At 48.5% G+C, this 27360-nt stretch overlaps 1 protein-coding gene across 1 annotated transcript in view; it reads right to left on the reverse strand.

Annotated features, from left to right (window-relative positions):
• Positions 1-27360, reverse strand: part of TENM4 (teneurin transmembrane protein 4) — a 677831-nt gene that overhangs the window by 126840 nt on the left and 523631 nt on the right. The window contains 3 exon segments of the mRNA XM_088459938.1: positions 2713-2913; positions 13455-13649; positions 15431-15532. Of these exon segments, the coding sequence (XP_088316064.1) occupies positions 2713-2913; positions 13455-13649; positions 15431-15532 (498 nt within the window).

Below are 27360 nucleotides of genomic sequence, written 5' to 3' on the forward strand. Positions count from 1 at the left end.
GAGCTGCTGCTTCTGGGTCAGCAAACATAGCAGCTGTAATGATGGTTTGCTAACGGACCTTGAAACCACATAGAAAGCCGGACTTGTAAGCTTCCTGTGTGTTAGCAAACAGCAACTGCCCAGCTCTCGTTATACTACCGGTATTAGGAGGCTGCTACGGTCAGTGTGAGCAGTAAGCAAGCAGCAACCCCTGCAGTCACTATGAGGAGCTCTGATACACGTCACTGAACAGACAGGGACCGGCCTAGCCAATCCTCTGCCTGAGGTTCCACGAAATGAAGTCCTTTCATCCCTTCTACAAAGTGCCATACAGACCTGTACACGATTTTAGTAGATATATAGTGTAGGCAAGACCTTTTTACATACAGACGTGTTTTCATACAAATAGCGTCTTTACGTCATAGAGCGCTAGACGCCCAGCGACACTCAAACACGACTAGCGTACCGTATTTTTTTTTTTTTATCGAAGACGCCACAAACAGTGTACAAGAGACACTGGGGATGAAACTTTAACGGCACAGAAATTATATTTTACACATGTATAAAGTCGCAGATGTAGCATGGCGTGAGAGAACGCCGCGGCTGCTCGCATTGGAGCCCTTTATACACAGATTCGGACTCGGTCGCGTGCAGATGTACAAGTGTTGCAAGCCCCAGTAGTCAGTGTACACTAGCAATTTTTTTTTTTATAAAAATAAGACACATTTTGAGCAAAAAAGAAGCTCAGCGCAGCCGCGACGCCCGTGACCAGGCCTGCTGAAAGGGGCGATTTGGCGCTACTGAAGTCACAATATAAAAGGGCACATCTGTACGTGTAGCTGAGTTTCAGCATTTGTCAAAATGAAGGCGAATGCTATCCAAATAATACCCCAGTGTTCTAGATAACAGCTCCCATACCTGTGTACCAGCTCCCATACCTGTGTACCAGCTCCCATACCTGTGTACCAGCTCCCATACCTGTGTACCAGCTCCCATACCTGTGTACCAGCTCCCATACCTGTGTACCAGCTCCCATACCTGTGTACCAGCTCCCATACCTGTGTACCAGCTCCCATACCTGTGTACCAGCTCCCATACCTGTGTACCAGCTCCCATACCTGTGTACCAGCTCCCATACCTGTGTACCAGCTCCCATACCTGTGTACCAGCTCCCATACCTGTGTACCAGCTCCCATACCTGTGTACCAGCTCCCATACCTGTGTACCAGCTCCCATACCTGTGTACCAGCTCCCATACCTGTGTACCAGCTCCCATACCTGTGTACCAGCTCCCATACCTGTGTACCAGCTCCCATACCTGTGTACCAGCTCCCATACCTGTGTACCAGCTCCCATACCTGTGTACCAGCTCCCATACCTGTGTACCAGCTCCCATACCTGTGTACCAGCTCCCATACCTGTGTACCAGCTCCCATACCTGTGTACCAGCTCCCATACCTGTGTACCAGCTCCCATACCTGTGTACCAGCTCCCATACCTGTGTACCAGCTCCCATACCTGTGTACCAGCTCCCATACCTGTGTACCAGCTCCCATACCTGTGTACCAGCTCCCATACCTGTGTACCAGCTCCCATACCTGTGTACCAGCTCCCATACCTGTGTACCAGCTCCCATACCTGTGTACCAGCTCCCATACCTGTGTACCAGCTCCCATACCTGTGTACCAGCTCCCATACCTGTGTACCAGCTCCCATACCTGTGTACCAGCTCCCATACCTGTGTACCAGCTCCCATACCTGTGTACCAGCTCCCATACCTGTGTACCAGCTCCCATACCTGTGTACCAGCTCCCATACCTGTGTACCAGCTCCCATACCTGTGTACCAGCTCCCATACCTGTGTACCAGCTCCCATACCTGTGTACCAGCTCCCATACCTGTGTACCAGCTCCCATACCTGTGTACCAGCTCCCATACCTGTGTACCAGCTCCCATACCTGTGTACCAGCTCCCATACCTGTGTACCAGCTCCCATACCTGTGTACCAGCTCCCATACCTGTGTACCAGCTCCCATACCTGTGTACCAGCTCCCATACCTGTGTACCAGCTCCCATACCTGTGTACCAGCTCCCATACCTGTGTACCAGCTCCCATACCTGTGTACCAGCTCCCATACCTGTGTACCAGCTCCCATACCTGTGTACCAGCTCCCATACCTGTGTACCAGCTCCCATACCTGTGTACCAGCTCCCATACCTGTGTACCAGCTCCCATACCTGTGTACCAGCTCCCATACCTGTGTACCAGCTCCCATACCTGTGTACCAGCTCCCATACCTGTGTACCAGCTCCCATACCTGTGTACCAGCTCCCATACCTGTGTACCAGCTCCCATACCTGTGTACCAGCTCCCATACCTGTGTACCAGCTCCCATACCTGTGTACCAGCTCCCATACCTGTGTACCAGCTCCCATACCTGTGTACCAGCTCCCATACCTGTGTACCAGCTCCCATACCTGTGTACCAGCTCCCATACCTGTGTACCAGCTCCCATACCTGTGTACCAGCTCCCATACCTGTGTACCAGCTCCCATACCTGTGTATATAAATAAATACACGTATCCTTGTAAAAATGTGGAATTTACCAAATAATTACAAACCATTCACGTCTTCTGGAATTGGGGAATGCCCTTTACCCCTTGTTAATAAGTATTCTATAATAAATTATAATTATCTGTAGGAGGCCACATAAAGCTGGACCCTGAGCTTACCTATAGAGCAGTCATGGCCTGTCCAGTTGGGGTCACAGGTGCAGACACCGGTCTCGGCCTGGAGGGTCCCGTGTCCAGAGCATTGGTCTAAGCAGGTGGCTCGGGGATTCTCGCAGCTCGTCCCGCCCCAGCCGACAGCGCAGTGACACACTCCTTGCACGCAAACACCTCGCCCGGAACACGTGGGGTCCATGCAGTCCACTGAAACAAGGATTGTGCCCATAGTTAGACCAATACCACATTAATCAAATGTAAACTGACTCAGTATTATAGGAAAGGAACTGGATAGACCACTGAGATCAGAGTAAGATGGTGCTTAGTTTAAAAGTCACTGCTTGGTAAATGCTAAGCAGAGACATTGTTTATGGTACAATGACCACTGACGTAAACATGAAATTGCATCTAGTGGCATAGCATGTCCTGTTTCATTTTAGGTTTGTCCATATACCAATATAGAACACTAAGTTAATTGCATAACTGTACATCCAGTAATAATGGTAGTGATACATAGACTAAGGTTGCACTGAATGAGTGTTGCATTAAAAATTTAAAAGTTTGCTATAGGCTCACATTATTTTTCGGCAAGTAAACACCATATTACAACTATACAAACAGAAATAGGGTTCCAGAGTAAACTACAGGCTAATGAAGCATTTCTTACTAGTCCCTATTTTATTTCTAATGGTTTCAGAACCTGCATTGGACACTGTGACCTACACTCGTTACCGTTCTCATATTCTTGAGCTGGGTCACTTTTGTAATGTTATCTGCAGGTCTAGCAGGAGGAGGATATAAAAAACAGGAAAGAACAGTGCCAGCATCCATAGCAACCAATCAGATCTTAGCTGTCATTTTTAAAGTAGTCTTGAATATTAAAGCAAACACCTGAATGGCTGCTCGTGGTTTTATCCCCCTCTTTTTAGGTTTTCTTAAAATGTGCCTTAAAGATGATTTTTTTTTCATGCACATTCCTTCAGGCTTCGACACAATGTGGTAAAATTCTGCTATGCTGCGATCTGCAAAACGGTTTAATTGACTTTCATTTATTTTATTTTTGTCCAGGGAAAAACTGCAGAAAATATGGATGTTAAACTGGAATGCGGGAAAGAATGTTCTATCGGTGACGGGAGGGAGGGAGAAGCCAGCTCGCAGAATCCTGTGTGTACCACAGCAGATGGGATGAACATAGCGAGCAGAAAGCATCTAACAGATGACAAGCGGTGAGGGCTCTTCCATTAATCATATACTCTGAAGGTCAATGGCAGAAAGAGAGACAGGCGTTAGAAAAGGGTCTCCGTCACATACAGAGAAGTCGTTTCTGCAGCCTCAGCTCACAGAGCCAGGATTAGGAGCGTGGAATGTACATGTCGGCCCTCCCCATTTATCATAATCCTACCGCCATTTTTCATGTTTAAATGAGGACTCTTCAAAAGATGCCTCTTATAAAGGGCACTTTAATCCCCCCCCACCCCCCTAGCTGGTCTGGTTTTCTGGATGCTTTATCCTGTGCAGGATTTGGGAAAGGATTAGAAGTTGTACTTTCTTTGATGACCTCCGTTCCTTGGTGGATCAGTGGACCATAGTTGATATATGAGGTGAATGCTTCGAAACTTAGAGGCACAGGAGGCCGAGTGGAGGTTGAAGGAGAGAATTTTCTTCATGGCACAACTATTACCAGTAAAGTTAGATTAGAAATAAAAACTTTTCTACATTAAATGGAACATGGTCTATGGCCATATTACCGTAGGCAAAGAGAATCCAGGACCATAAGGAAAAATTGGGTGTGGGTGTAAAAATCACAGGGACATTTTCACTGTCACCAAATCATGGACATTCTGCTATAGAACCACATTCTCATAGTCACATGGTATGATCTGGCACTTGTCATAAGGTGCGCTGGGGGCATCGCCTCCAAAGTACTTGCATATACTTGTAATAGGAAGCTACTAATGAGCTATAATCTGTCACTTTAGATCGTCTCTCAGGTTCTGGTTTGCACTTTAATTATATGGTGGAAAATGGGCAAAAACTAGAATAATACAATAAAAAAAAATGCCCCAAAATGTAACAGCCTGCCTCTCCCGAGTACAGAAATCCGGATTATACTACGTACACGGTCGTGTGCAGTTATAGTGCCCGATAACAAAGCTCTACATTATAATTTGTGAATGCACACGGACTCAGCAGAAACCTTTATAGCGGGAGTATATGGGGATAGGGCTGGGGGCAGGTGGACAATACTTGGGTACTGCATAAATCGATATGAATGCAAAATAACTCAGGAGACGGATCAAGCGGTCACTGATAACCTGGGCCCAGCGGTAAGGAGGAGCCGGATATCTCAGATTCTGTAGATTCCATTTGTAGACAACAAATCAAAGGGCATCAAAAATCAGCTGATCCATTTTCAAAGAGACTTACTGAAATCATGTCATCGTGTACTATACAGACGCAGGACATCATCATGTATATACAGATACAGGACAACATGTATATACAGATACAGGACAACATGTATATACAGATACAGGACAACATGTATTTACAGATACAGGACAACATGTATATACAGATACAGGACATCATGTATATACAGATACAGGACATCATGTATATACAGATACAGGACATCATGTATATACAGATACAGGACAACATGTATATACAGATACAGGACAACATGTATATACAGATACAGGACATCATGTATATACAGATACAGGACATCATGTATTTACAGATACAGGACAACATGTATATACAGATACAGGATACAGACGCAGGACACAGTGTCCAATACAGAAGCAGGACGTCATGTTCTACACAGATACAGGACATCATGTATATACAGATACAGGACATCATGTATATACAGATACAGGACAACATGTATATACAGATACAGGACATCATGTATCTACAGATACAGGACATCATGTATATACAGATACAGGACAACATGTATATACAGATACAGGACATCATGTATATACAGATACAGGACATCATGTATTTACAGATACAGGACAACATGTATATACAGATACAGGATACAGACGCAGGACACAGTGTCCAATACAGAAGCAGGACGTCATGTTCTACACAGATACAGGACATCATGTATATACAGATACAGGACATCATGTATATACAGATACAGGACAACATGTATATACAGATACAGGACAACATGTATATACAGATACAGGACAACATGTATATACAGATACAGGACATCATGTATATACAGATACAGGACATCATGTATATACAGATACAGGACAACATGTATATACAGATACAGGACATCATGTATATACAGATACAGGACAACATGTATATACAGATACAGGACAACATGTATATACAGATACAGGACATCATGTATATACAGATACAGGACATCATGTATATACAGATACAGGACATCATGTATATACAGATACAGGACAACATGTATATACAGATACAGGACAACATGTATATACAGATACAGGACAACATGTATATACAGATACAGGACATCATATATATACAGATACAGGACATCATGTATATACAGATACAGGACAACATGTATATACAGATACAGGACATCATGTATATACAGATACAGGACAACATGTATATACAGATACAGGACAACATGTTTATACAGATACAGGACATCATGTATATACAGATACAGGACATCATGTATATACAGATACAGGACATCATGTATATACAGATACAGGACAACATGTATAACAGGAGATATGGTAAGAACTTACCTTTGTTATCTCTGTTTCTACGAAGTCCATAGGGTCCACAGGGTTGACCTTGGGGTTATAGCTGGAACAGGATCCATGGGCACCACACAGTTAAGCTTTTAGCTCCCAGGATGCACTTGGGTCCTCCTCTATACCCCGCCCCCGAGCCACAGGCACCTCAGTTGGTAAGCAGCCTAGGCCGGAGGAGAATATGGAACAGAGAGAAGGAAGACTGGAACACACAAGAAACCATACTCACAGCAATAGGAGACGGAAAACCGGTGACCAGCCACACAGCCCATTTGAAGCCAGGTGCGTCAGGGCGGGCGCCCTGTGGACCCTATGGACTTCGTAGAAACAGATAACAAAGGTAAGTTCTTACCATATCTCCTGTTTTCTACTTCAGGGTCCATAGGGGGTCCACAGGGTTGACCTTGGGGATGTCCCAAAGCAGTTCAACTAAGGGCGGGGACACTCCTGTGCTGAAAGGAGCACCCGGCGCCCAAAGGAAGCATCCTGAGAGGCGAAGGTGTCAAACGCATAGAACCTCAAAAACGTTTGAATAGAAGACCAAGTGGCCGCCTTACACAGCTGAACAGCAGAAGCGCCATGTCTAGCAGCCCAAGAGGGACCCACAGAACGAGTGGAATGAGCCTTAACAGAGGCTGGCACAGGTAAACCCTCTTGTGCATAAGCCTCACAAATAACGGAACGAAGCCAACGGGCTAACGTTTGTTTGTTGGCAGGCCAACCCCTCTTGTGAAAACCAAAGAGGATAAACAAGGAATCAGACTTCCTAACCGAAGCCGTCCGGTCTACATAAATTCTAAGCGCCCGGACCACATCTAAGGAAGTCTCACCAGCTGAAAGATCAGGGGACTGAAAAGCTGGCACAACAAGTTCCAGATTAATGTGGAACTTCGAGACCACTTTGGGCAAAAACTCAGGACGAGTGCGGAGCACCGCTCTGTCCTGGTGAAAAATCAGGAAAGGAGGGCGTCAGGAAAGCGCCCCCAATTCAGACACCCTCCTGGCCGAAGCAATTGCCAGGAGAAAAACCGTCTTAAATGTCAGCCACTTGAGCTCCACCGCCTCAAGAGGCTCAAACGGAGGACCCTGCAGGACCCGTAGCACCACCGCCAAGTCCCAAGGAGCCACAGGAGGCACAAAGGGAGGCTGGATCCTGAGAACACCCTGGAAAAAGGTGTGAACGTCTGGTAGTATTGCAATCCGCCGTTGAAACCACACGGACAAGGCGGACACATGAACCTTCAGAGATGCAAGGCGGAAGCCGAGATCCAATCCTGACTGAAGAAATTCCAAGATCCTGGAAACTCTGAACACCTGAGGATCATAATGTCTGGACTCACACTACTGAAAGTAAGTGTGCCACACTCTGTGATAAATCCGTGCTGAAGCAGGCTTGCGTGCCCTGAGCATGGTACCAATAACCGAACTGGAGAAGCCCCGAGACCTCAAGACGGCTGTCTCAAGAGCCACGCCGTCAAAGACAGCCGACCCAGATCCGGGTAAAGGCAGGGCCCCTGAGACAACAGGTCCCGACGCTGAGGAAGAAGGTACGGAGCGTCGATGGAGAGGCTCCTGAGATCGGAGTACCAAGGACGTCTGGGCCACGCCGGAGCTACCAGCACGAGCATGCCGCCGTCCTGCTTGAATTTCCGCAGAACCCGAGGAAGCAGGGATAGCGGAGGAAACAGATACGCCAGGTGAAACGTCCATTTCACCGACAGCGCGTCCACCAGACTTGCGCCTGCGTCTCTTGTCCTTGACCCGTAAACGGGCAACTTGTGATTGTGACGGGAGGCCATCAAGTCCAGCTCCGGCAGTCCCCACCTGTCCACGAGTAGCTGAAACACCTCTGGGTGAAGCGACAATTCCCCGGGATGCACGTCGTGACGGCTGAGGAAGTCCGCCTCCCAATTGAGGACTCCGGGGATGAAGACCGCCGAGATCGCCGGAATGTGACCCTCCGCCCAAGTCAGGATACGAGACACCTCCGACATCGCTGCCTGACTGCGAGTTCCGCCTTGGTGGTTGATATACGCCACCGTGGTGGCGTTGTCGGACTGCACCTGTACCGCCCTTCCGTGAAGAGCGGGGCCGGACGACTGCAGGGCCCTGTATACTGCCCGCAGTTCCAGGATGTTGATGGGGAGAAGTGCTTCTTCCGCTGACCAACGACCCTGAAGCGACAAAGAGCCGGTCACTGCCCCCCAACCCCGGAGACTGGCATCCGTCGTGAGCAGGACCCAGTCCGGGATCCAAAATGGGCGCCCCTCGACCAGATGAGCTGTCTGAAGCCACCAAGCCAAAGATTGCCGAACGTCCGGAGACAACACCAGCACCTGAGAGAGGATCCGGTGAGGTAACCCGTTCCATTCTGATAGAATCAGCCCCTGCAGGGGCCGGGAATGGAACTGGGCAAATTCCACCATGTCGAATGTCGACACCATGGACCCCAGAACTCTCATAGCCGAATGGACCGACAGACGGCAACGGCTCAGGCAACTGCGTATCCGCAGCTGTAGGGAGGCGACCTTCTCCGGAGTCAGGAAGATCCTTTGCTGACGCGAATCCAGCAGGGCTCCCAAATGAACCATCCGCTGTGATGGAATCAGGGAGGACTTTTTCCAATTTATCAACCACCCGTGTGCTTGCAGGCAAGCGATCGTCAGGTGGAGATGTTGAAGCAGTACCTCCGGGGAGCTCGCCAGCAACAGGAGGTCGTCCAGATACGGCAGCAGCCGTACATTCTGGTTCCGAAGATGTGCGGCCATGACCGCCATAATCTTCGTGAACACCCTTGGTGCCGTGGAGAGGCCAAAGGGTAGCGCCCGGAACTGATAGTGGTGTTGAAGGATAGCGAACCTCAGATACCGCTGGTGTGAAAATGCTATCGGAACATGGAGGTAGGCGTCCTGGATGTCCAGGGACACCATGTAATCCCCCGGTTCCATCGCCAGAATGATGGAACGTAACGTTTCCATCCTGAACTTGGGAACTCTGAGGAATTTGTTCAGAGACTTCAAGTTGAGGATAGGGCGATGAGAACCATTGGGTTTCTGCACCAGAAACAGAGACGAATAATACCCCGTCCCTCGTTGTGATAGAGGAACGGGAACAATGACCCCTGCTTTCAGCAAGGACTCTATAGCCTCCTGAACCTGTAACGCCTTGGTCTTGTCCTGAGAAGGACTTGTGCAGAAAAACTGGTGGGGTGGTCTGTGCCGAAAAGACAGGGCGTACCCCTGGGAGACCACTTCTCGAACCCAGGCATCCGTGGTGGTATTGTGCCAGCACTGGGCAAATAGAAGAAGTCGGCCTCCCACTCTGAGGTCCCCCAGAGGGAGGCCCGTCCCATCAGGCCGCAGGTTTATCTTCCTGCTTGGAAGAAGGGCGCCGAGCACTCCAGGCTTGCTTCTTGGGTTTAGAGGCAGTCTTACTCGCAGACTGTCTCGGGAAGGACTGACCTTTCGCCTTACCCTGAACCCGAAAGGAACGAAAGGCCGAACTCCGAACCTTAGCAGGCAGTGCCGCCGAAGGGAGGAAGGCCGACTTGGATTTAGCCAGGGTGTCCACTATTTTGTCCAAGTCCGGACCAAATAGTAATACCCCATTGAAAGGTAAGGCCTCCAGACCCTTCTTTGAATCAGAGTCCGCTCTCCAGGACCGCAACCACAAGGATCGGCGGCCAGACACCGCTGCAGCCGATACCCGCGAGGTCAGCAGACTAGCATCTAAAGAAGCTTCACCAATGTAAGAAGCAGCGTCCCTCATTTGTCCCAACAACGCCCGCTGGACATCCGGAGCGTCGTCTGGGAAGGTATCTTCCAATGCATTGGCCCACCCCTCAATGGCCTTGGCCACCCAGGAGATGGCCATGGACGGTCGGGCCACCGCCCCGGAGAGGGAGTAAATAGACTTTAAGCAAGTCTCAACTTTCCTGTCCGTGGGATCCTTCAGCGAGGATATCGACGGTAATGGTAAGGTGGCGCCCCGAGTTAAACGGGTGACATGGGAATCCACCGCCGGTGGAGTTTCCCATTTTTTACAATGTGCCTCAGGGAAGGGGTAATTAGAAGCCAACCGCTTCTGAGGAAGGAATCTCTTACTGGGCGCCTGCCAAGCTACCGCCATATGATCCGGCAACTGATCCGACAGGGGAAACACCGCAGAAGCCACCTTAGTTTTTTTGAAACTAGGAAACTTCGACTTAGGAACCGGTGCCTCATCCTCTATAAGAAGAATAGCTCGCACCGCCCTAACTAGTGCTCGCACATTAATGGACGACTTGGTATCCATCTCCTGGACCGAGGCGTCCGAGTCAGTGTCATCAGGGACCTCCCCATCATCTGAGGAACCCTCTGAGTCCGATACCTGAGCAGCCCGTGTCATGAGTGGGCGTTTTGAAATCCTAGAAGGCATGTCAGTCTGCAACATTGACTGAAAAGCCGAGGAAGCGGCCGCCAAATTTTGCATGGAGTTGGAGAGCACATCCACCCATGGTGGAGGAGTCGCCATAGGGGCCTGAAAAGGTACCACAGGCTGCTGCGGCACAGGGGAAGCCTGTATATACATAGGCAACCCCGCATAGGGACCTACTGATTGAGACCCAGGAGGACTCCGCAATAACTGCGGGACACCCGGGGAATGGGGGATGGTCGGCTGGGGCACCGCCCTAGTAGGGAGAGCAGTCGGGACCGACAGACGGTCCGCAATAGACACCAGCACTTGAGAAAACATCGCCCACGGTGGTTCCTGCGCCAGAGAAGGTCTGGATGGGCCAGGAGCCACCTGGCATCGACTACACAGGCCATCCTGTGACAAATCCTCCCTATCTACTCCTGCAGAACAGCGTCCGCAGGAGGCCAACACCGGAGCCACTGAGCGCTCAACCTCCTCGTCTGACATGACAGAATATATTATATATCTGGCACCAGGGTAGAAGTAAAACGCACTCACCGGTGTGCTGAACAACAGCCCACAATATGGCACTGAGTAGCACACAACTGTATGTGACGGACCTCACAAATACGTGATCTATATAAGTGAGGTCAGTAGAAACGCCCCTCCCCCACACACCTGTAGGGCTTGTTGGAGAAGTAAAGGGATAGGTATAAGCTGACAGTAAGTAGAAAATAAGCACAGACGGCAGCACTAGCAATAGTCACATACCATGCAGGAAGATATACTCACTGCACCTTTACACTACAATCAACCTGCCCAGATTCAGTGTCTGGGAGGGCTATAGTGCTGTGTACGCTGTCCTTAATCAGGGGAGAGGTACACAGGGGGACCGGTCCGCGTGCTCCCTGAGATCTGCGCTGCCACTGGGAAAATGGCCGCTGGAGACCTCAGAGGAGGAGTGGCCGTGTAACTGCAGCTCAGCGACGCCAGACTGCGTGCTGAAAGGCGCGCTGAGCTGAGGGGAGGAGCCGCTGAACAGGGAAGGCTTCCTCCCCTGGCTGGCCATAACCCCAGGGATGCTGGCTTCCCGCTTGCCCCTTTATCCCTGGTGGTCTAGTGGTCCCACGGGTTATGGGGGGGGCCCGCCGCCACTGCCAGCAGCCTCCGGTCTGTCCCCAGGACCGGAGGCTAAAGGACTGCATTTAAGGCATTCCGCGCGCCGCCGCTAGCCAGCGACGCGCGGCTTACCTGAATCCCCGGCGACTCCGGCAGCAGTCCTGGGAGGTAGACAGAGTCCGCTAGTACGGACTCTGCCCTCCCGCCGCGATCCCCAGATTAGTACTGGCGTCGCGGCGCCAGTCGGGGATCAGAGCGGCAGCGTGGGCGTCTGTACAGACAGCCCTTCGCTGCCGTCTGTAGTAAAAAGATTAAAATAAATAAAATCTAACTTAAAATAAAAAAGCTTCTGGGGGCTGCTCCTGCAGCCCCCCTGCGCGGTGACCGACTCCGGCCGGGCACCAGCTTACACTGAGGTGCCTGTGGCTCGGGGGCGGGGTATAGAGGAGGACCCAAGTGCATCCTGGGAGCTAAAAGCTTAACTGTGTGGTGCCCATGGATCCTGTTCCAGCTATAACCCCAAGGTCAACCCTGTGGACCCCCTATGGACCCTGAAGTAGAAATACAGATACAGGACATCATGTATATACAGATACAGGACATCATGTATTTACAGATACAGGACATCATGTATATACAGATACAGGGCATCATGTATATACAGATACAGGACATCATGTATTTACAGATACAGGACAACATGTATATACAGATACAGGATACAGACGCAAGACACAGTGTCCAATACAGAAGCAGGACGTCATGTTCTACACAGATACAGGACATCATGTATATACAGATACAGGACATCATGTATATACAGATACAGGACAACATGTATATACAGATACAGGACATCATGTATATACAGATACAGGACATCATGTATATACAGATACAGGACATCATGTATATACAGATACAGGACAACATGTATATACAGATACAGGACATCATGTATATACAGATACAGGACAACATGTATATACAGATACAGGACATCATGTATTTACAGATACAGGACAACATGTCATATACAGATACAGGACATCATGTATATACAGATACAGGACAACATGTCATATACAGATAAAGGACAACATGTATATACAGATACAGGACAACATGTCATATACAGATACAGAACAACATGTATATACAGATACAGGACAACATGTATATACAGATACAGGACATCATGTATATACAGATACAGGACAACATGTATATACAGATACAGGACATCATGTATATACAGATACAGGACATCATGTATATACAGATACAGGACAACATGTATATACAGATACAGGACAACATGTATATACAGATACAGGACAACATGTATATACAGATACAGGACATCATGTATATACAGATATAGGACCAAATCTTAGAGCAGTAGATTTTCGGCAGTAACTAAACAATGTTCTTGTGTGTATTTACCTTCCTCACAGTTCTCTCCTTTGTATCCTGGGTTGCAGATACAGGTTCCGATAATACAAGTGCCATGGTTACTGCAGGACACGTCAATGCACTGATTTGTGGGGACATCACATTCGGCACCTTTCCAGCCGCTGTGGCACAGACACCGCCCTTTCATGTACTGTCCATTACCACTGCACAATACGGGGCAGGACGCTGGTCGGAGAGAAGAACATGTTCATTTCAGCAAAAATAAATTCTTCCCTTAACTGTCATCAACACTTTTACCAGGACAATGCTTCAAATGTTACGTTTTCCTGTCTAAGTGTATATTTGCACCAGTTTGACAAGAACATCACAACTCTGCTGCTGGGAGACCCTGCTCCTTCCACTATAGAACTCTCAGGGGTCTATTTACTAAGCAGTGTTAGGAGACAGAGTGAAAAGTGATAAGGTGCCAGCCAATCAGCTCCCAACAGTCATTTGTCAAACACAGCCTGTGAGATGACAGTTGGGAGCTGATTGGCTGGCACCTTATCACTTTTCACTCTGTCTCCTAACACTGCTTAGTAAATAGACCCCTCAGTTTGTGACTTCCTGCTGCTTCCATTCCCCTCCTCACATCATCATGTCACTGTCCCTGTCACATTTAGCCCTGTCCTAACACATCACTCCTGATATACTCTGTGCTGCTGGGAACTCTGCTCCTTCCGCTATATATCTCTCAGTCTGTGGCTTCCTGCTGCCTCCATTCCCCTCCTCACATCATGTCACTGCAGCCCTGTTCTCACTAACACATCACTCATCTCCTGATATACTCTGTGCTGCTGGAGGACCCTGCTCCTTCTACTATATAACTCTCAGCCTGTGACCTCCTGCTGCCTCCATTTCCCTCCTCACATCATGTCATTACCCCTGTCACATGCAGCCCTGTCCTCACTAACACATCACTCATCTCCTGATATACTCTGTGCTGCTAGGGTACCCTGCTCCTTTCACTATATAATTCTAAGTCTGTGGCTTCCTGCTGCCTAAATTCCCCTCCTCACATCATGTCACTGTCCCTGTCACATGCAGCCCTGTCCTCACTAACACATCCCTCATCTCCTGATATACTCTGTGCTGCTAGGGTACCCTGCTCCTTTCACTATATAACGCCCCTGTCACATGCAGCCCTGTCCTCACTGCCAACTTCTAAACAGGGGAAACACAGATGAGCAGGAACTATAGATTTAGGACAAAGCTTCTCAGACCCTAGACATACAAAATAGATTCATGGTGCGACTACTAAAAATATATAATCAGTTTGGTTTACTGACGAGGACAAACGCAGTAAAGCAATTGAAACAATGTTGCACAAGATATACTAACAACATCACCATTACTGACTGGGCAATGATCAGGGCAGCACAGACGGTGTAATGGTTAGCGTTACTGCCTCACAGCACTGAGGTCGTGGGTTTGATTCCCACCATGGCCCTATCTGTGCGGAGTTTGTATATTCTCCCTGTGCTTGCGTGGGTTTCCTCCGGGTACTCCGGTTTCCTCCCACACTCCAAAAATATACTGATAGGTTAATTGGCTCCCAACACAAATTAACCCTAGTGTGTATGTGTGTGCACATGTGATAGGGAATATAGATTGTAAGCTCCACTGGGGCAGGGACTGATGTGAATAGGCAAATACTCTCTGTAAAGCGCTGCGGAATATGTGTGCGCTATATAAATAACTGGTAATAATAATAATAATAATCTCACAGCAAAGAAAATGGAATGATGACATACACTTTCCTCTAATTGTCTGATATTCTTTTATATGCAAACCGATAAACAGGATTCAGATGTAGTCAGTAGCACACAATGCGGCCTTCAGCGCAGTTTATTCATTATACCAGTGATTCCCACTGTGGACTGTACTTTCACAGAAATATGGTAGCATGCACTGAACACCAAGGATATACAGGTCACATATATGGTAAAAAGATGATGTTTCCTAACCTCTTCCACAGTCTGGCCCAAGAAAACCCAGAAAACAGTGGCAATTTCCAGACACGCATTCCCCATTTCCATAGCAGTTACTGGGACAGTCGTCCACGGATTCTGAAAATAAAAAATAACACACAGATTTATAGTCCATTATTATTACCTCACATTACACATGGTTCTTATGTACCTCCAATTATAATGTTACAGACGGCACATCGCATGGTACTTCACGGGAGTACGCTATGGATCCGGAACAATCGAACCCAATATTATAACCTGCTATCATAATTATGCTGCCTCAATCTATTCCCATTGGCAAGGTGTTCAAATGGAAATGATGGCATGTTTTACACATCAGTTTTTTTTCTTTACGATATGCAGTGAAGGCAGCCATTTTGAAGTCTGATGCCCTGATTCAGCAAGGATCACAACCGCGATTACGCTTGCAACCAGCCGATTGCTGCGTACTGCGCATGCATAAGCATCGCGCAGGACTGCGATCACAGTGACTGGGCAGACCCATCGCAGAGTGGATGACAGGAAGTGCCGTTTGTGGGAGGTGATGGGGGGGGGGGAAGGTCAGCGAAACGCAGGCGTGACCAGTGCGTGCCAACGCCGTTGCAGGGACATGCATAAATTAGCCACTGCGATGCCGTACGCAGATTGTGTACTCATAGCGTGCGATGAGGTTACCAATTTTGGAGTAAGGTCAAAGTGTGCGTGAGGCTACGATGGTACTCGATTGTACCGAGGGTTTGGCAGTCTTGCTAAACATTACGGATGTGTGTAAGGTAAAGTGGGCGTCCATGCCCGGCATAACGGCAGCATAACATTCACAATGGATTAGCTGCAACGGCATAACGATCGCAATGATTAGCTGCAACGGCATAACGATCGCAATGGATTAGCTGCGACGGCATAACGATCTCACTGCGATTAGCATACTATCGCAGTGAGACTGCGTGCGTAATCGCCATTGCATTTGCAGTTGTGATCCGTAACGAATCAGGCCCCCAGACAATATAAATTGAAATATTATAAATAAATATATAGATTTTTTAATGTATATTGCTAAAAGTTTTAAGTCTCAGTTTTTGCCAGGGGTGAGAAGGGAGCCATTTCATCACCCCCCCTGCCCACAAATTGCCTCAGAGCATGTTCCAGGTGAATTCCATCCCATAAATCAATTCAACAGTCCACAAAATGGCGGCATGGCTGTGGGAGGGTGGCAGGTACATTATCTGCTGGAAGAGTGAGAGAAATCCGCTGTTACAGCTTCATTATCAGTATTGTGTGAGAAGAAGACAGCAATTCCCCGAGAGGGGCCAGAAGGAGCCCATTCCACAGCCTATCATTTCGGAGACCATCAATGTTCAATAAGACGTCAGGCGCAATTGGCAGGAAAATATCAAAAGAGCAAATTACAGGAGCTTGTGTTTTCCATTAAAGCCCTTCAGACCGGTTACAGCACCTATTCATTTATTGATCTATTTTCCATTTCCAAGTCAGTCCATGTAATAATGGTGATCAACGGGTAATGCTGACCAAACTGACCCGCGCATAATATCCATCCACGATATCCCTAACCAGCCGGCTGACAGGCAATGTAGCGAGTTCCTTAAAACGTTGCTGAAGCCGTCACATCTGCGTGTGATGTGCTGCACACTACCATAGATGATCTGTAACTCAGGGGGGGCTATGACCTACAGAGATCTCCTCACATTACTCACAAAATAGCGATTTTTAATAATAAATATTTGAAATACAAGTTGAAATTTGTTAATTATTATAATATAACAATAACGGTGAAACTGCACCTGCTATGCGGCTGGTGTAAGTTACGTTGGTGTGTCTATGGCCATGTCAGTCGGTATTACCGCGTGTGAATTCAGAGTGACAGAATTACTGACCAGTATGGTGTGTGGGGTGATGACCGTGATCGGTCTCTAATATGTGGCGACCGTCAAATAGCATTTTACCACACAAGCTGTAACATCACCTGTGGTATTGCACTGTATGGCCACTTTGTCATCTTAATTACTACATGCTTATACATGATCTCCTGTTGCGTTCTTTAATTGCATACCTAGCAGGAAGTAGGATGAGCATAGGCCCTTCTCTGTCATCAAATCCGCACCTCAAAAAACCTGTAAACTTTTATATATTCATTGTAATAGTGAATGTTACTATAAGCCGTTTAACTTCAGGTTTGATGAGCCTATATAATACGGTCACCTATACGGGAGGTAGTTGAAATACTGGCACGCGGATGCCGGCACCAGACAGTATCCCGGCCCAGTCATCCCAACGGTAAGTAGTGGGGTTAGGGCGTGGGTTAGGCACATGGGGGGAAGGTTAAGTTTAGGGTGCGGGGGGGGGGGAGGGAGGGGTTAGGTTTAGGCACTAGAGAGAGAGGGTCAGGTTTAGGCTGCGGGGAGTGAGGGTAAGGTTTAAGGGTAGGATACTTACCGGCAATGGTCTGTATTTTGACCCTGTCGGGATGCCGGAGTCGGGATTTTGACCGCTGGGATTCCCGAGCCCCGGTATCCTGTACCCAACCCACTTATACTGTACTCAATATTTGCGCTTGTCAAGTCATGGCACGTTATGCCCAAATGGCACCAATTAATTTTTTAAAATGCTATTACAATTTACTGTCTGTGGACTGTAGACTTACAGGTAACAAAGCCTGTGGCACCCATGCACAGTTGAACATACGCCCATTTACTGAGCCTATCGGGCATATAGTCGCACTGCGCATGACCATAAAATAGGCGCAAGCAAGAACAGCAAAATAGAGTCATACACATTTTAATCTACACTTGACTGGAGTGGCAGAATGAGGTTGGGTAGGGACATTCACACCCCCACGTTCCGCAAAGATGTGTTCCCGAAAACGCGTCTGATCAGACCCGCCTGTAATCGTACATACTGACCACCTGTTAAGTGGCCTATCTTCTGCAACCCCTCAAGAGGCGTACTGTACACCTCTGCCTATGGGCAAATAAATGCATCGTTCCTGCTTCTCTTGAGGGATGTACGCCCGATTCAGTGTGTCGGCCCCAGTGTACGGAATTCACAAGACACTGGGGACTTCATTTGAGGGAGAAGTTAGGAAATAGAAAAACAGCCCTCTCCCCCAGCACTTCTGGTCCTAATCGCCGGTGACCCCCTTATCCCATGTTGGAGAGTTATTAACTCCAAGCCCGGGTTAATGGCACACATGGTAAATATCGCTATTTAAATCTACACCTTGCATTTGGCTTGAGACCTTGACTCTCCATTTAAGTGGCTCTTGACAGACAACTGAAACATGTTCCAATTCAGATGAAATACAGGAGAGAACGTAATGCACGGGCAACAAAGAATAATCCTCCTATTAGAGCATTTAGTGCAAATCCGAAAATCTGCACATAATATTTAACATATGCTTTTTTGCAGAGTCGATTGGTTCTGCTAAGCTTCAAGTCCCTCAGAACTCCATTTATAAATAGCCCAGCATCACTACATACACTTACAAATACAGCCATCGCCTAGTTTAGACCTCTGAAGCGGGATCTGAATTAGTCTTAGAGTAATTGCTTTTCGGGATCGTCAGTGCCTTGTAGCTTGATTTTACATTACACGCTTTTCTCCTATAAAATCAGACTGTTGTGAGTGAATGTCAGAGCTTGGCTGCAAGACGTCAGTGGAGGCACAGAAGTAGTAACGCGGGCGTTTTAGAATGTTTTAGAAATTAATGTTACATGCCCTTGTTAGCCAAATAACATTGGCGGCAAAAAATATATAGAACAATTCTACACCGCCCTTTCAGGTGGTGTAAGTAGTCATTTTAGGCCATATCCGATTGTTACCATGTAATGTCCTCTTTCCCTAGATGCCATACTATGTCACCCACAACAAAGGCTATGGGGTCTATTTACTAAGAAGTGTTAGGAGACAGAGTGAAAAGTGATAAGAAAGTGATAAGGAGCCAGCCAATCAGCTCCCAACTGTCATCTCACAGGCTGTGCTTGAAAAATGACAGTTGGGAGCTGATTGGCTGGTACCTTATTACTTTTCACTCTGTCTCATAAACTGCTTAGTAACTAGACCCCTATGACAGCTACAGTACAATACACAATGTGTGAGGTGATACTTGCCTACTTCTTGGACCTCCCCTCAGGGATCTCCAGGAGAGGAAGTCCATGGTCCGAGGGGTAAGAGCAGAGTGTGTTATGTCACGATGGGGCCTGATTAGGTCATTACGGTCCCTCAAAGAAAGACTGTGAAAAGGTAGCTGGGAGGTCGGCGTTTTTACTGGGAGTCGGCGACAACCTCCCTGAAATTCATGAGTCTCCTAAACATTCCCAGAGATTACATGCGTGGTAACGGTACTACTGGAGTAACACTATGATGCTGTCCATACATGTAAAGAACCACCAAATACGGAGAATTACACCCTACCAGACACAATGCGCAGTCTCCATTGCCTTCATTTAAATAAACTTTTTGTCTTTTATTTTGCCCCCTCCTCCACCTGATTTTTTTCCAGTTTGATATTGTGCCCCCTCCCCAGGGGTTCCGTACAAAAGGTTGACAATGATTTGGTCGACGCCAGGTCGATCTGGAAGAATGACGACATGACAAAGGGTTGATAGAACTGAAGGTCGACATGTATAAAAGGTCGATATGGAAATGGTCACCAAGGAATTGGTCTTTTCTTTATATTTAGGGTTAGGGGCTAGGTTTAGGGTCAGGCACTTACCGGAGGGTCAGGCACCAGGAGGGACGGTTAGGGATAGGCAGTTACCCGACGATTAGGGTCAGGCACAGGGAGGGACTGTTAGGGATAGGCAGTTACCTGACTATTAGGGTCAGGCACTAGGAGGGAAGGTTAGGGATAGGCAGTTACCTGACGACTAGGGTCAGGCACTAGGAGGGATGGTTAGGGATAGGCAGTTACCTGACGATTAGGGTCAGGCACTAGGAGGGACGGTCAGGGATAGGCAGTTACCCGACGATTAGGGTCAGGCACCAGGAGGGACGGTCAGGGATAGGCAGATACCCGATGATTAGGGTCAGGCACTAGGAGGGACGGTCAGGGATACGCAGTTACCCGACGATTAGGGTCAGGCACTAGGAGGGACGGTCAGGGATAGGCAGTTACCCGATGATTAGGGTCAGGCACTAGGAGGGACGGTCAGGGATAGGCAGTTACTCGATGATTAGGGTCAGGCACTAGGAGGGACGGTCAGGGATAGGCAGTTACCCGACGATTAGGGTCAGGCACTAGCAGGGACGGTTAGAGATAGGCAGCTACCCGACGATTCGGGTCAGGCACTAGGAGGGACGGTTAGGGATAGGCAGTTACCAGACGATTAGGGTCAGGCACTAGGAGGGACAGTTAGGGATAGGCAGGTACCAGACGATTAGGGTCAGGCACTAGGAGGGACAGGCAGTTACCCGACGATTAGGGTCAGGCACTAGGAGGGATGGTTAGGGATAGGCAGTTACCAGACGATTAGGGTCAGGCACTAGGAGGGACAGTTAGGGATAGGCAGTTACCAGACGAATAGGGTCAGGCACTAGGAGGGACAGGCAGTTACCCGACGATTAGGGTCAGGCACTAGGAAGGATGGTTAGGGATAGGCAGTTAGCCGACGATTATGGTCAGGCACTAGGAGGGACGGTTAGGGATAGGCAGTTACCAGACGATTAGGGTCAGGCACTAGGAGGGACAGGCAGTTACCCGACGATTAGGGTCAGGCACTAGGAGGGATGGTTAGGGATAGGCAGTTAGCCGACGATTAGGGTCAGGCACTAGGAGGGACGGTTAGGGATAGGCAGTTACCAGACGATTAGGGTCAGGCACTAGGAGGGACAGTTAGGGATAGGCAGTTACCAGACGATTAGGGTCAGGCACTAGGAGGGACAGTTAGGGATAGGCAGGTACCAGACGATTAGGGTCAGGCACTAGGAGGGACAGGCAGTTACCCGACGATTAGGGTCAGGCACTAGGAGGGATGGTTAGGGATAGGCAGTTACCAGACGATTAGGGTCAGGCACTAGGAGGGACAGTTAGGGATAGGCAGTTACCAGACGAATAGGGTCAGGCACTAGGAGGGACAGGCAGTTACCCGACGATTAGGGTCAGGCACTAGGAAGGATGGTTAGGGATAGGCAGTTAGCCGACGATTCGGGTCAGGCACTAGGAGGGACGGTTAGGGATAGGCAGTTACCAGACGATTAGGGTCAGGCACTAGGAGGGACAGTTAGGGATAGGCAGGTACCAGACGATTAGGGTCAGGCACTAGGAGGGACAGGCAGTTACCCGACGATTAGGGTCAGGCACTAGGAGGGATGGTTAGGGATAGGCAGTTACCAGACGATTAGGGTCAGGCACTAGGAGGGACAGTTAGGGATAGGCAGTTACCAGACGAATAGGGTCAGGCACTAGGAGGGACAGGCAGTTACCCGACGATTAGGGTCAGGCACTAGGAAGGATGGTTAGGGATAGGCAGTTAGCCGACGATTATGGTCAGGCACTAGGAGGGACGGTTAGGGATAGGCAGTTACCAGACGATTAGGGTCAGGCACTAGGAGGGACAGGCAGTTACCCGACGATTAGGGTCAGGCACTAGGAGGGATGGTTAGGGATAGGCAGTTAGCCGACGATTAGGGTCAGGCACTAGGAGGGACGGTTAGGGATAGGCAGTTACCAGACGATTAGGGTCAGGCACTAGGAGGGACAGTTAGGGATAGGCAGTTACCAGACGATTAGGGTCAGGCACTAGGAGGGACAGTTAGGGATAGGCAGGTACCAGACGAATAGGGTCAGGCACTAGGAGGGACAGGCAGTTACCCGACGATTAGGGTCAGGCACTAGGAGGGATGGTTAGGGATAGGCAGTTACCAGACGATTAGGGTCAGGCACTAGGAGGGACAGTTAGGGATAGGCAGTTACCAGACGAATAGGGTCAGGCACTAGGAGGGACAGGCAGTTACCCGACGATTAGGGTCAGGCACTAGGAAGGATGGTTAGGGATAGGCAGTTAGCCGACGATTATGGTCAGGCACTAGGAGGGATGGTTAGGGATAGGCAGTTACCAGACGATTAGGGTCAGGCACTAGGAGGGACGGTTAGGGATAGGCAGTTACCAGACGATTAGGGTCAGGCACTAGGAGGGACAGGCAGTTACCCGACGATTAGGGTCAGGCACTAGGAGGGATGGTTAGGGATAGGCAGTTAGCCGACGATTAGGGTCAGGCACTAGGAGGGACAGTTAGGGATAGGCAGTTACCAGACGATTAGGGTCAGGCACTAGGAGGGACGGTTAGGGATAGGCAGTTACTTGACTATTCGGGTCAGGCACTAGGAGGAATGGATAGGTATAGGCACCAAGGGTAGAGTTAGGATGAAGAATAGGTTCGAAAAACCCCCCCAAAAAAACGTGTTGACCATTTCTGTGTCGCCCTTTTGAACCCGACGACCTTTTGTACTTGTCGACCTTCTGCACTGTTGACCTTTTGTAATTTCGACTTTCTGGTGTCGACCGTTTTATTTTCGACCTTTAGTATTACACCCCTCTCCAGCTGGTCTTGTCTACATCCCGGACTTCTACCCTCACTGTGTACCCCTAGTACCCCACAGGTAAATGCTGCTAGACGCGGTACAAGCATCCACCCACCAGACACATTGCTTAGCAGTCCGTAGTACACCTTACGTCTCCGATAATAATGTGGCGGGCATACTTTAATACGCACAAATTATGCTGAATTTTTCACTTGTACAGATAGTGTGTATCTCCAGCAATGAAGACGTAGGACACGAGGCCACATTCCTCCCCAGCATGCGGCACTAAGCGAGGAACGGTCGGAGCAGGCTGCCGGCCCATGTGACAGGCGGCAACTTGTACTTTATCACAGTAAAGACTCTTAATGCGGCTCTGATTTAGTAAACATGAAATTACCTTTTCCCCGTAGAGAGTTACAGCTCCACTCAGACAAAAAGGACCTTGCTTCAGCGTGTCCTATACAATATTATATTTCTACAATGCCGCTCGCTCATTGTTTTATTGTCCCCAACGCTCTGGGATTCTGGGCAGAGAGGATATTTGCATAACAGGTAGAAAAGGCAAAGGGTTATTCCCAGCATTCTCTTATCTGCATTAATAGAAATCAGCAGCTGGCTATGACAGTCCCTGGATAGAATAATGGGACCTTTTCACGTTCTGGCCTTCGCAGTAGACGGTGCCCTTGACAGATGGGTCCCATTACCGGGTGCTCCTGTGAGGGCTCCTAACTCAATATATAAAATTATGGCTCTGGGGTCAGAAAAAAATAAAATGCTGAAGATACGTCAGGCTCTGTAATAAGGACAGGAAGAAACAAAGGTTGTTTTTTTTATATTCTTACATCCGAGTTTCGCTTAGTCCTTGCAGGCCTTTGGAATTAAAGTGCAGATTAACTGAACAAATTTCCGTATATAAAGGAGCCGCTATTAACACACGACACACATCCCTACAATCTCTCCTACCGGGATGTAGTCAGGAAGCCGACGATCTAAATGCTGACCGCCGGCTTCCAGACTCTCTAATCCCGGCGTGGTACTAATGACAGGTGTCGAAAACTAGCCGCCTGTCATTATCCATACGACGAACCATACCGAACCAAGGTAAGCCGGGCGCGGACAGCCGCGGGGGGGGTGAGGATTAGGTCAGGGGCTCCCGGGGGGTGGGACTTAGGGATAGGCACCCCCCAGGAGGGATAGGTGTAGGCTAGGGGGAGAGGGTATTAGGGTTAGACATCCCGGGGGGAGGTTAGGGTTAGGCACCTCCCGGGGAGACTTAGGTTTAGTCTGCGTGGAAGGGGGGTTAGGTTTAGGCACTTGGGGGGGGGGGGAGGTTAGGGTTAGGCATCCCTAAGGGAGGTTAGGGTTAGGGGGTAGAATTAGGTTAGCGATACTTACCTTTTGACGATCGGGATTTTCACCCTTGCCGGGCTGCCGCTGTCGGGATTTGAACGGCCGGCGGTAATACCTACTACACCCCTCCTACCTACTGTCCCACTGAACCTAATCACGGTGTCCCCCACTGAGATTACTGACGGTAAACCTGCTGTGCACAGTCGCTGCCCACAGACCCTTGCCTTGGGCTAGCCAGGGTGCCACGAATGGTTGCTAGACATGTACCCTGCAGTCTCAGCCCTTCAGCATGTCCTCAGAATGCTCCTGGCAGTGCCCCTCCCTCTCTGTGCGACGTCATGACGCTTGGGGGATGTGGACGGCACAGGGCGCACTGCATTTCCAGGGGTTTTACCGCAATTCCACCTTTAGTACATCCCGCCCACAAAGATAAGTTCATTGGCTTCTGATGCAGTGTTTATGGCAGGGAATTTAGATTGTAAGCTCCAATGCAGGCAGGTTCGGACGTGAATCATTAACATCCTCTGTAAAAAATGTAAGCACTGCATAAAAACTAATAATAAAGAAATAGGCTCCATAAATATTTATGAATATATAAAAGGTAAAAAACACCCGTTAAACATGGAAGTACCATTGAGAACTGCTTTGTTTAACCTGACAAGTCCTGCGGTGCACTGACGTAAAGGCGCAGCCAGACTTTTGCTGTAAATGGTTACTCGGCATTAGGAAGTGGACAGAATCTGATTTTTGCTATGTGTTACAGTTACCTGTTATGAACGTTACCTGTGCACCAGTTCTGCTTCTCACCTAGGGATATAGATTTACTAAAATGCAGGTTTTCAGAAGTGAAGAAGTTGCAACCAATCAGATTCTAGCTGTTATCTTCTAGAAGGTGCTAGATACATGATAAGTAGAATTTGATTGGTTGCTGTGAGCTTTTAAAAAACCTGCACTTTAGTAAATATGCCACCTAGTCTCCATAATATATTTGCTTTTTCTTTATAATGCCTCCTCAATTATCCCAGGTCTGACATCATTTCAGAACATCAACAACAATTTAGAACAACCCCCCCTTCTCCTTACCCCTACACACACTATTCATAAACCCATGTGCAGATGGGAGTTCAGTGACCCGGGAGCCCCTGAGCGGTTAGCGAAGCTGTCTTTGGAACAAACACTGAGCTGGCAAACTCTGCTTCCAATTGGCTGCAAGCAGCATCCCATAAAAGCCCACAATATCTCTATACTGAGGATAATGTTACTGGGTAGTACAAGCCAAATATACAAAAAAAAAAAGTGGTGATTAAAGTGAATTTTAGAAATTAAAAATGAAAGGATATTATTATCATTATTTTAACCTTTGCATTAGAGGTTTCGGAATACAAAGTAACTATTTTCTCCCCCCTCCCCCTGACAGCGTTCTGAAGAATGCTAATGACGGATGGGATTTCATTAGCAAATGCGCTCCTCCGCTTTGATGTAAACCACCTTTTAGAGTCGGGAAGATTATCCCGAACCAAATCAATCCCTATTAACCTGGTCAGATCAAAGGAATACGAAAACAAAATAAAACACTTTCCAGTATTTTTTTTTGTGCCTATAGATGAGCCAGAAAACCTGGAGTGGGGGAGACTGTATAACTGTCATGTTGATGTCTGCAGAGCACCAGTCTCATTACCGAACGGTGAAGTGTTTATAGGAGAGGGGATCTGAACCCTGGTAATGTGACTGTTTGATCAAACCCTCTTCATTGCCATTAGCATTGATTACATGGTACGATTGCAAATGTAGCACATTACACTTAAACGGCCGCAAGGCACCGTCCTAACATTAGCTGTAGCAGCTGGCTATATAGATGGATGTCTGTAGGGTTCCGCTGACAGGCAGCTCTATCAGTGTATGTGGAGAATATTATTTCCAGGACAAATGCTGTGCCCGGCCTAAGTCTTTTTTATTATTATCGCGTTTAGTATTATTAATATGCAATTATCAATGTCAAAAATGACAGCTAATGCTGTATTGCGGGCCTGGCCAACCGGTGGCTCTCCAGCTGTTGTGAAACTACAAGTCCCATCATTCCCTGCTACAGATTTAGCATTCTCTAACAGCAAAACTGTGGCAAGGCATGCTGGGACTTGTGGGTTCTCAACAGCTGGAGAGCCACAGGTTGGCCTGGCCTGCTGTATTGCTTTGTAGGTTGCTTACCGGTTACTTAAAATGAGGAGGCAGTGTTTGTAGTTAGTTTCGCTCTATGGGGGTGATTCAGTGGTGCAATGGGTGGGAATCTGCGCACGTGCCGGACCTGTACTGCGCATGCCCATATTATCAACTGCGGCAGCTGATCTGTCCTCTGCGCCCAATCACACTCTCACGCTACCCTGGCTGCACCTAGCTGGAAGTCAGTGTATCAGAGACGGCACCTTACGGCATCATCTTAGTGGTTAGAGTTAAGCTGGGGACACACTAGACAATACCGGACGGTCTGTACACACTGCGTGATCCGATGTCTGACCACCCGATACAGGATGTAGTCAGTATCCCAGCGTGCATGATGCTGGTGGTCGATATACCGGCACCGAAATCATGACAGTGTCGGGATCCTGGTGCCAGAATCTCGACCGGCGGTCTCCCAAAGGTAAGTATCGGAGGTTAGGGGGAGGGTTAGGTTTAGGAAACGGGCAAGGGGAGGTTAGGGTTAGACACTTAGGGAGGAGGTTAGCGTTAGGCACTAAGGGGAGGTGGTTAGGGTTAGGCACCAGGCAGGGGGAGGTTAGGGTTAGACACTTAGGGGGGAGGTTAGCGTTAGGCACTAAGGGGAGGTGGTTAGGGTTAGGCACCGGGCAGGGGGAGGTTAGGGTTAGGCACTTAGGGGGGAGGTTAGCGTTAGGCACTAAGGGGAGGTGGTTAGGGTTAGGCACCGGGCAGGGGGAGGTTAGGGTTAGGCACTTAGGGGGGAGGTTAGCGTTAGGCACTTAGGGGAGGTGGTTAGGGTTAGGCACCGGGCAGGGGGAGGTTAGGGTTAGGCACTTAGGGGGGA

This window comes from Taudactylus pleione, unplaced genomic scaffold (assembly GCF_031769625.1).
Source record: "Taudactylus pleione unplaced genomic scaffold, aTauple2 ptg000954l, whole genome shotgun sequence".
Lineage (NCBI taxonomy): Eukaryota > Metazoa > Chordata > Amphibia > Anura > Myobatrachidae > Taudactylus > Taudactylus pleione.